This window comes from Monomorium pharaonis, chromosome 5 (assembly GCF_013373865.1).
Source record: "Monomorium pharaonis isolate MP-MQ-018 chromosome 5, ASM1337386v2, whole genome shotgun sequence".
Lineage (NCBI taxonomy): Eukaryota > Metazoa > Arthropoda > Insecta > Hymenoptera > Formicidae > Monomorium > Monomorium pharaonis.
This window is the reverse complement of record NC_050471.1, coordinates 9,511,956-9,522,736: the sequence shown is the minus strand read 5'-3', so window position 1 is coordinate 9,522,736 and position 10,781 is coordinate 9,511,956. Positions and strand designations below refer to the sequence as shown.

The 10,781-nt window shown below is 43.3% G+C and overlaps 1 protein-coding gene across 3 annotated transcripts in view; it reads left to right on the top strand.

The window, feature by feature from the left end:
- Positions 1 to 1,384: 1,384 nt before the first annotated feature.
- LOC105829584 (pituitary homeobox x) overlaps positions 1,385 to 10,781 on the top strand; it is a 31,365-nt gene continuing 21,968 nt past the window's right edge. Inside the window, exon 1 of one of the 3 annotated variants that reach the window (XM_036286924.1) lies at positions 1,385 to 3,823. In XM_036286924.1, the coding sequence (XP_036142817.1) occupies positions 3,517 to 3,823 (307 nt within the window). In that variant the 5' untranslated portion in view covers positions 1,385 to 3,516. The remainder of the gene's footprint in view (positions 3,824 to 10,781) is intronic. The other 2 variants (XM_012668566.3, XM_036286923.1) reach the window with 2 other exon arrangements.

The window sequence follows — 10,781 nt, the reverse complement described above, 5'->3', positions numbered from 1 at the left end:
TATGAAGTCATCGCTGAAGTCGGTATAATAAATTCTCAACTTTCTCAGCTCAATCGCGCGTAAATGTTGCACGGATTCAGCCGGGAATTCGCTGTTCCTTGAGAACGCCCGCGCAGTCGTAAACTTGTGCTCTCGAGAACACCTCCCGAAATCGAATAATACGTCCAATATACACGACTCCGGACGTCACTGCAGGCCGATATTTGCTCCGACTGATAAGCCGAGCGATAACTGAATACTAGCGATCCCGATTTTAAATAGAGCCTCAAACTTTATTTTCAGTTTTGCAAGACACACATTCACGAAGTTATTAAATAGATAGTGCAGATTATATCTTAACAGAGTTACGAATACATCATTAATAAAAAAAATTAAGAAATAAAACACCGAGTATTATTCGAATAGATTATCAACAAATTTCAATGTTTTAAATTATGGATAATTATTAAAAAATAAAATTTGTAAACCAAATTGTAAATAAAATTTCCTGAGTTTATTTCTCTACTTTATTTGCTTCTATCAATCACGCATGTGTGTGTGTGTGAAAGAGAAAAAGAGAGAGAGAGAGAGAGAGAGAGAGAGAGAGAAGCTGACTTCGTGTAAAAGAGATACCCGGACTGCTCCTTTCCACCGTTTTATTTACACGTGAGTTTTCAAGTAAACAAACCAGTGATATAGCAATGTATTTCTTATGAAGGCGAAGGGTAATCGCCGAGACTACTACTTTCCGCCGGTGGCAGGATCGCGATCTCGCGTGGTCAAGGCGCTACGAGGTCGACCGGGAGAAACAACAAATGATAATCGTCGTAGTACAGCAAGATCCACAAGATTGCCGGTAGTTTAAGAGAAAAGAGGAAACACACCACGTGTGCGTGTGCGTTCGCTCAAAGGGGCAAGCACGCCGACCACCGTCGTTACCGTAGGAGGGGCAACTCCGGGCCAAAGGTGGGGTTAAAATCCGAAGGTAGGGATAGACCGGAAGAGATGCGCGTCGGTGACACTGAACATGTTAACCGGTGCGACCGCCTCGAACGACTGATGAAACGAAAAGAGAAAGATCGTAGAAAATTCTATTATAACGATAATATCGTTACAATATATAGCGAGGTGGCTGAAGATGAAGAACAGATGAAGAGAGAACAATGACGGACTAGCCGTCTAAAGTCCAGATTGCTATAGTCGCAGACTAGACTACGATATACGAGAGCGAAATTCGGCGCTAGAGATCGCGCGGGCAACGAGATGCGGTGGGAAAGGAGCGCCATGCGATTCTGAAAGAAGGGATGCTGTGTGTGCGACAGAAAGACATCTGGAGGGGTTGGCTGGAAGGAGTGCGGAGGAGGGACAAGATGACGGTGTGCAAGAGATCGCGAGGTAGCGGGAAGCTCCGTTACGTGGACAAGGATGCACGCGACTGAAGCGGGAGGATACGAATCGCGAGCGAATAGTACCGAGAGAGAAAGAGAGAGAGTCGCGATCGAGAGCTGGGGCGAGGGAGGAAAGGAGCAGGCAGCAATGCGAGCACAGGCGTGAGAGATCGTGCCAAGGGGAGCGAGCGAGATGTGGTAGGTGGGGAGGTCTGCTCCGGGTGCGGAGGCGAAGAGAGAAGGAACGGATGGAGGGGAGTAAGAGCGAGCGAGCCGGAGGGAGAGGCGCAGTCAGACAGTCAGGCAGGCCGCCCGACAAGCAAGGAAGGTAGGCAGGCAGGCAGGCACGCAGGCAGGCAGGCAGGCAGGCAGGCAGGCAGGCAGGCAAGCAACCAGGCAACCAGGCAGGCAGGCAAGGCAAGCTAGCAGGCAGCCAGTGCACCAGCCAAGACCACTAGATCCGCTCGGCTTACCGACTTAGAGACTTAAGCCGGCAGGCAGTCCGAAAGGCTCAACCGGCTAAGCCTGGCGGACCCACCTACCAACCGACTTACGCGGCGCTAGCCACTACGACGCGCTTCATCTACCGGCGGGAAAATCAGGATACACCGCTGTGCGATCAGTGGCCGTATACCGCCGCCGCCTTCTTATATTTTCCGTGTCCCGCTCCGCGCTTCTCCTCTCTGACGCAGCACGTTAAGGGCAGAGGTGCAAGTAGTGACGAGTAGTGCTGCGCGGTCATCATCATCGACACGCTCGTGCCAACGACGACGACGACGACGGCGGCGGCGACGACGGTGGCGGCGACGACGTCGACGTCGTTGCCCGCGGCCGCGGCGTCCGACGACGGTCGCGGGTAGGAGACCTCGCCTCGCGTTCTCGTGCCACGCGTACGTCTGTTAATCACATGTAAACATTCACGCGGTGGATTTCTAGAGTGGAGGACGAGAATTCGAAAGTGGTGATAATAATCAGATTGTGGTGTCGCGGAAAGTTCACCGCGTTCATCGCATGCGTCAAATTGTATGCGGCGTAGCACTCTGATCGGTGATCATCAGAAGCCGGTGGATGTTGGCTTTTGGTGAACGCCTCCGTCAAAGAAAGTGAGTGAAGTAGTGGTCAACTTAGTGCCAGGTACACACAGGGAACCCTGATTACGTCTTTTCCATCCTAATGTAGTGACTACGAAACTCACGAACCAACCTCCTACGAACGTTTCGACGGAAGAACCTCATGGAGAATATAAAAGCGTGAAGGGAAAAAATCGCGGCAAATATACTCGACTTCTATCAAAGTAAGAGAGAAGCGAAAGCGAAGGAGTCCAAAAGATAAAAACACTGAGGAGGAACAAGAGAGGTGGATGAGAGTTCGTCTACCTCAGGTGGAAGGTGTTTATGAGGATGATAGTGCTGGTAGTTTAACCTACTTAAGCGACATATTTTATAACTCTCCTCTGATTTTTTTTCCCTTACGTAACACAGCGACATTGAACGGCGGTTATCTAATTTATCAAACCACCGGTGTTATAGCGCGCGCGTCGTCCACGTGAGTATCCCGCGCTGCTTCTCTCGGTGTCTATCTCGGGCGGACGTGAACTCGCGACCGTCCACGTATTTCCGTCGGTTCGCTTCTTTCTCGGACGCCAGCAGCGCGAAATGTCGCACGTACGCGCTTATCTCATCGCCGACGCTAAAGAGAATCGAGATATCAGCAGGTGAGTGCCGACGGTACGGCAAACGCGCTGTAAACCGTCTCTGGAAAAATCAGCACAGCATAGTCTCCTTAGAAATCTATGTCGAAAGAATCCATCAACCCGCTACCGACTGCATCGACAATCGTCGCGCATTATCGTACTCTCGACTGATAAAAACTTGGACGGTACTCGGTACATTTAAACTCTCGACGAGTATTCACGAAAGAGGCAAATCGTTTAATGTTTTCAACTGGCAATCGCCTCTGAATAACTGTCACGCGGATTCTTGTTAACGTTGTCCAACCTGCGAAACGAGGAGGACGCTTGAATGTGTCCTTAGAAGGGAAGCGGCGGGCAGACCAACGTGATCGCGCTGATTCGCGGCCTCTCGCGGGCCAGGTTGATCGTGTCACCGAGTCGTAAGGAACAGTCAACACGACGTTAACCTTCTACAGTATGGAGCGGGGCGGCGGGGCCGGGGGGAGCCTCGAACTCTCCGCGGGCGGCGGCGGTGGCGGCGGAGGCGGCGGCGGCGGCGGCAATGCGGATTTGTGTCTGCAGGACCTCGTGATCGGGCCGACGAGCAGCCTCTCGGTGCAGCATCATCAGCACACGTCCGCCGCGATGACCAGCCTACACGGCGACCACCTTCAGGGCGCGATGCACCATCACGATCTCCACGGTAATTCGCACCACGACACCTCGATGCTGCACAACTCCAGCCACCAGCTGCACCACGAGCCGCTGGAGAAACTTAAACGTGGTGAGTCGTTCACAATACTAAAGACTCTCGGCACTCGCGACCATTGGACCTTAATTGTGACGAGTTTAAAGTGATCATTATCCCAAATTTATTTACCATGTATCGTTCATGTTTCATCTAGTTTCATCGACAAACACGTGCATCTCGGATTTTTACGAGAAAAAGCTAATTTATGTTTTTATTGCTACAGATATTATTGCATAATTTTTTCATTCTTAAAGGTTTCATCGTTGTTAAGCAAAATTTACAAGTAATTTACAAGTAAATAATATTACAGAATCAAGTAAGCTTTGTAAGCTTGTACAAAAATAATGATGTTAATGTTACTCTCTCGTAAAGTGACAAATCTATTTTGATACACCTATGCACAAAAGTGCTCAAAAATAAAAATAATTAGTATAATTTTTGAAGTTAGAAAGTACCATTAGTTTATTTAAATCATGATTGAATAATTGTTTCCAAAATTGCTTTTCATCTATTTTTGCAACCCTAATTACGTTAATTTTTCTTCTTCTTTTTCCTCTGTGTGTAATAGGCTTAAAGTCTGGTTTTTTTTCTTACGTATATCTATGATGTACACGAGATAGATAGACTGTATATACACATACGGGATCTATAGTATAGTAACACCGGCTCCGACGGCTAAGATAGAGAGATCTGTGAGCATAGAATATTCTTGATGGTCTACCATTCCATCGAAAGGAAAAACGAGCGTATAACAATTTGATTTTGGCCGGAATCGAATCTGGGACCTTCAGGCGCTATCCGGTACACTATCCGCTCGTCTCGTCAGTTTTTCGTTCTGCATAAATATTATTTTAAGATTCAATATTTAAGGTTCAATGTAACTAATCGAAATATCGCCCTATAAGATGCACGAAATGCAATAAATCGAATTGCATTCTATAAGATTAATGAAAAGACATGAAAAGATTAGGTACGATAACGTCGCGGTAAAGTGGCTTCGCAAATATGAGTTCGGTAATTATCCACTGCCGCCGCGTCGCACATTATCGCGATGTAATCACTTGTAGTCGACTTGTCGTAGCGCTTAATTTTATTGTTGATGATGCTATCGATTCTCATTTATTCATGCGATAAGTAGCCGACGTTTTTCCTGATTCTGTGCCGCGTGAGAGCTACATTATCGTACACATCTTCGCCGAAAACCTCGTATCATTTGCAAAATAAGATTGATAAGTGTGACGTTGTGCAAAAGTAGGGAGTCTCTTTATTCGCCGTCACAAACAAACACTTTAGCAAACAATTAAGCGTCAGAATTGACGGAGTAATTCGGCGAGAAAAACGGGACGCTCGACGTGATTCAACGCGACGAATCTACATGACGCACGATCTGAAATATTCAATCACCTCGTTGCCGATAAACCTCGATAAGAAGACAAAATTTAATATATTACATTTCCCCCGTTACGCTCTTATCGAACGATCTGTAAATCAGAATGCGTGCTCCTGCGAAACGCTCCCACTTTTGCAGGAGGAAACATTGAAACTAAATAAATGTTATTTCCATTGTAATCGACTGCTAACCAATCATAATCTGTCATATTATCATACACACAAACAAATCTCTCAAACAATGTTGTGTGATACTCGTTTGATAAATAAGTATATAACCATTCAGCAAATTAAAAAGTAAAATTAATAAACGGATTTCCGCGAGTTGTTTACACGCAGAGAAAGGACCCAAGCTAAAAATAGTGGCAGCTAATATATGTCTTTAATATAGAGATAACTATATCATTGCTGTCGAAGTACAATTTATTAAAATGTAGCTACAACAAACAACATTTGCCGCTAGAATGTGGCAATTATTCCTTAATATTTTACGCTCATGAAACCGAGCATTCGATTCGTAATTGTACACTAATAAAATTGTCATCTCACTAATAGATGAACGTGATGAGATATTCCTGTATTTTTCATAAGTAAAGAATCACACAAAATAGAATAAAAAACGCAGCATTCTGAGATCTCTTGTTCTGAAACAAGAAGACTCCATTTTGTAAAAGAATTTCGCAAAATTGAGTCCCCAAAATTGGGATTCAAGATGAAAGCAACTAAAATGTATTCTGACAATATAATTTCGTTCATTTTTATTTAAAAATTAATTTATACTTCTCTTAGGAGAACTTGATACTTTTCTTAGGAAAGATTCATAGCACTAAAATAGAAACACATATAATCTTAGCTGAGTGTCTTAGTCTCACTACAAATATTATTAGTGCGTAGAGACGAACTCGTTTGAAGCACTTTTTTTTCTTTTCAATCGTAATATCAGAAGAGACTTGTTTGATGAAACGACGTTGATTCTTGTCAAGTGCCAGACGAGTACAGATAAAATTTTAGTACGAATAGGTTTGATAAGCAAGCACCGCTCTCGTTGTGTTATTCCATCATATCCGCGATACGAGCAGCAAAGATAAAATAAACTTCAGGCCCATTGGATGGTGGAGCGGTAATACGCCGTCACCGAAAATTTAAAAACTTGAAAGTGCATGATGCCCACCTATTTTTATTAGAAATAAATGACTTGAAAATTCCTTATTAAACTCAATGACACTATCTTTACGCTTGACATTTTCACCGGTTCTAATTCAGTTATTGTTATACAGTTATTCTTTATTAAATTTGCTACTCTTCATGGGCCAATATAAATATTTTCATTGAATATATTTATTTCAGATTTCTTCTCAAGTACCATTTTTTATCCGCTCCTCTTTTATAAATTTTTTAAATATTCAACTTAAGATCCAAATAAATACAAACAAATTACATAGAAGTGAAAACATCTTCATACTGCGAAACCTCAGTCGCAAACGTTCATCGAAACGGACAGAGTCGAAGTCGAGTTTCATAACGCTAGTCATTCATTGTAATGTAGTGTCATTCGGGCGAATTCAGTCGCACGTACGGCGATCGTCGAAGACGACGAAGACGATCCTCTCCCGTGGCAGCGCCACCACCTGTTTTGTGATTCATTAACTCACCGGCTTATCGGGATAAGGTAGACTTATCCGGGGCTCGAACCCGACACTGCGGCTAAACCCGATCTTATTCCAATGGCATCCTACCTATCCCCATTTCGGTTCCAGTTCTAGACTCGCGCCAGCGGCTTCTACCACCATTTAGGATCGCGGATACTCTAAGAAGGGCTTCATTTTTCTCGTGAGCGTATCGAATTTTCCCTGTTCGTTTTCCTGACAATAAATCGTATTCGTGTCTATGTATAAATATAAATGGATTCCACGAGAATAAATTATAGCAAATCTATTTGTTTCTGCTCATGTATCCGTAGAGGAGGTAAGACTTCGTTGTACTCAGATTTGCGTTCAATTTTATGAGTTTTAGAAAAATTACTCACATTGTCGCTTGGTTTTCCTAAGCATTATGCATTCTTAATGATTTTTCATTTAACTGCCATTTCATTACTCGAACTGGCTCACTTTCGCATTATTTGCCGTCGCGCTTGACCGGTCAACAGGTAGGACATTGATAAATTCGAAACGGTCGCGGGCGAATTAAAATTTCTATCGTGAACGCTACCCCACATATTATTGTCATTAATATCGTGGCGGGATTACGCGAGCTCTATTAATATCGGCACGTCGATGGAAATTAATGCCAGCGTCGACCGCGATAAAAGCAACATCGCCCTCTAATGAAAATGATGATGCGGAAATAGCGGCGCCCGATCGGGCGATCGGATCGAGATTGCGAGCGAAAATTCGGCGAGAAGAATCGCCGTTGAAAATCTGTTATCCCCGGCACGACCGACGGAAGGCTCAATATTTTGTCAACAGGGCGGCATACGGTAGGCTGCGATCTGCGCAGCCCCCGTTAGTCATTAACTACCCCTTTATTATCGCGCGGCCTTGCGATCGAGCTAGCAGATGCGTCGAAATCCACCCCTTAGTGCAACCCCCCCCCGTCCCTCCTCCCCGGACTAATGGTGTTGACAAATTGCTCGGCTAGCCTCTAGCCTCCCCGGGGAATGTGCCCGCAAAAGTCTCTCCTCGCCGCAAACTTATGGGCGTTTAGACGCGAAATTGAACCGCGACTCCCGCAAATCGCGATTCCTGCGAGATAAGCTTTGCCGTGCGGCAATCTCAAACGAAACTTTGAATTTCTGAGCGCGCGCAAACACGTCCCTGCAAAGGACGAGCTATCACGTTTCTTGAAACTGTTTTGTCGAAACACATTTGCGCCCCTCAATAGCAATAAGGCCTTGTCTACAATTATGATTTAAGCTTTAAGTCGTAAGAAATTGACCAATTACAATTGAGTATTTTTATAAATAAACTATTATGATTGATCAGTTTCTTATGGCTTAAAGCTTAAATCTTTTATTGTAGACTAGGGGTAACGGTTAAACATTGCATTACACCTATGAACGGATGGCCATTTACTTGTAAATGTTACTTTGAACCACGCGGACTACGTAAATTTAGAAAAAAATTTTACGAATAATCAAACCAAAAATGAACGCCAATTTTTGAATCACGTAATGGTACAATTAGCAAATGTACTTTTTTTATATTCTACGCGAATGCTTCTTTAAATCGTTTACGATCGGCTGGCACGATCGGGTCTTTCCATGAACCGCGCCGATGTTCCGGTTCGATTTTCTCGATCAGCCAGCCAATCATGACGATCCTTTAAGCGCCGGGGAACGAACTGGTGGGATCAACATAGAAATGAACTGATTTCCTTCCCATTATCTCAGCTGCTGCGGTAAGGCAGGTCCCTGTCTACCTCAACAACGAGGTTTTGTGTACTCAGTGGGTTCCAACCGCCGTCGGCTAGGGTAGGCTGATTCCCGAGGGTTGTCTCGCCGACAAAATTCCTGTGCGTGCCTATGTGTGGGAACTGAGCGGTGACCAGAATGTTAACAAATGTCACGATTATTATAACAGGTGCTATCGTTGTAATTGAAAGTTATATAAATAAATCAAAATTTAATTTGTATTATTATTTCTAATAAATAAATTTTAATATCTTTAATATCTTTTAAAATATTTTTTGCTGCAATTCATTTTTGTCTTTTCGCTTTTACCTTACGTACATTTCTAATGCTGTATAACTTTATCTGAATTGCGATCAAACTTGTAACGGTTGAATAAATTGTCTTTAAAGAAAGTTTCTTAAAAATGATTCGCGACTTCTCGAGATTCTTATATAGAAAAAAATGTGTTGCCATGTTACGTCGGGTTTATAATTTCTCATTGTAATAGGATGATCATTCTCGATCGTCCGTTCTCAAATTCTGACACCCGAGTTTTCGGAAAGCGCCAGGCAGTCTGCACCCGCCTTTCGTTCTGTAAAATTTTTCGAAATATCCCCGACACGCCCCTAAAGGAGCTACTTGTGCTCAAATTACTCACCGGTTCCATGTGCTTTCCCCGCACGTCAAGATGAAACTAAACAAATTGCTTGACAAGCGATAACGAACCCCATCCGCAGAATTGCTCCCGACGTTTCTGTGTCAGACAAACAAACTAATCGGCTGTACGGCTCTTGTGATTCTCTCTATCGCGAGCGAATAGATCTCCACGTAGGACAAAACACTCTAGGATAATCTCTCTCGAGCACTTTACACACAATTAGGTAATTTCACACACACACACACATGACGAATCGCTAACATTATCAAAAATTGTAAAAGCACCTTTGATGCTAGTTGATATTAGAAAATTGAATATTAAAGTTTTAATATTTGTATTAAGGAAAATATGTTAAAGGATTAATATATCAATTAAAATCTCCGTTTGCATTTATATCTATGTCTTCCAACGTAGTTGACTCCACTAACGAGACCCATCGGCGTGACACGGCGCACGAGTGTCGTTATGTATTTATAGGCAAAGTGATTTTAAGACTCCGGATACAAAATACTTTGCCCCGGTGACGCATAGCGCCCGGTTGCGGTTGACTAATAAACGACTTCCTAAGGAAGCCAAGGATTAGGAGATTAGGGGCGGAGACCTAGCGCGGCGGACTAGGACTTTCTCTCGCCCGAGCAGGCTGCTGCTGGGCCCGCAGGTGCTCTCACCATGCCGTCGTACCTCAACCCCTGACGTAACCCCGACGTTCCTCTCGTTACGGGGATCGCACGCTTTAGTAATTATTGGACTCACGGCTGCGCTCGTCCGTCATTCGAGAAACGCTATCCCTTATACGTGACACATTTTGGTTTTCTCAGAATCGAGGAAAACGCGCGTTCGTCAAGGAAAAAAGACTTGCGCCTTGTCTTGTCAGAGGAATAAAAATGTGACGGGTTAAATAAAGAAAATAATCAAGAGAAAAATCATCAATTCCAAATAGAAGAGGTTAATTTAATGCAAAGAGGATATTCAGTTTCTATGCTTGATCGATTTGTTGTATGGAGAGGGGAGATATTAGATTATTAACTTTAGTAGAGCATTGCCGGACCTAATGGAAGTATAATAGCATAAGCGAATTTCGATGACTGAGCTATTTCATGTGACTTTTCAAGCACTTCGCAGCTGCGCGATACATATATTTCGCCAACCCTCATAATCCCCTTTTTCGTCGAATTATGTCGCGCCATGGTCCACTAAACACGCACAATTTTTATCCCATGTGTCACGTATTCATGCTCACCTTCTCATTGGCTATCCAACCGAACGTAAAATAGTCCAAGTCTTTGAGAAAACATATATTAACTCTTTATTTGTAATCATATTTTTATCTCTATCTCTGTCTACAATTTTAACATCTTTTTACATTAAAAAAGAATTTTTTTAGTCAAATAGTAAAATATTTGTTTAATAAAAATTGAAATTTGAGAGTAAAATTTTAATTGTGCCAAAAAAACCCAGATTGTAAACGGAGAATTAATAGTCCCATCTGCATGCTCTATTTATACAAAGTACAATTTGCATTAATATATACATAATATTGTTTACATAAATGAATA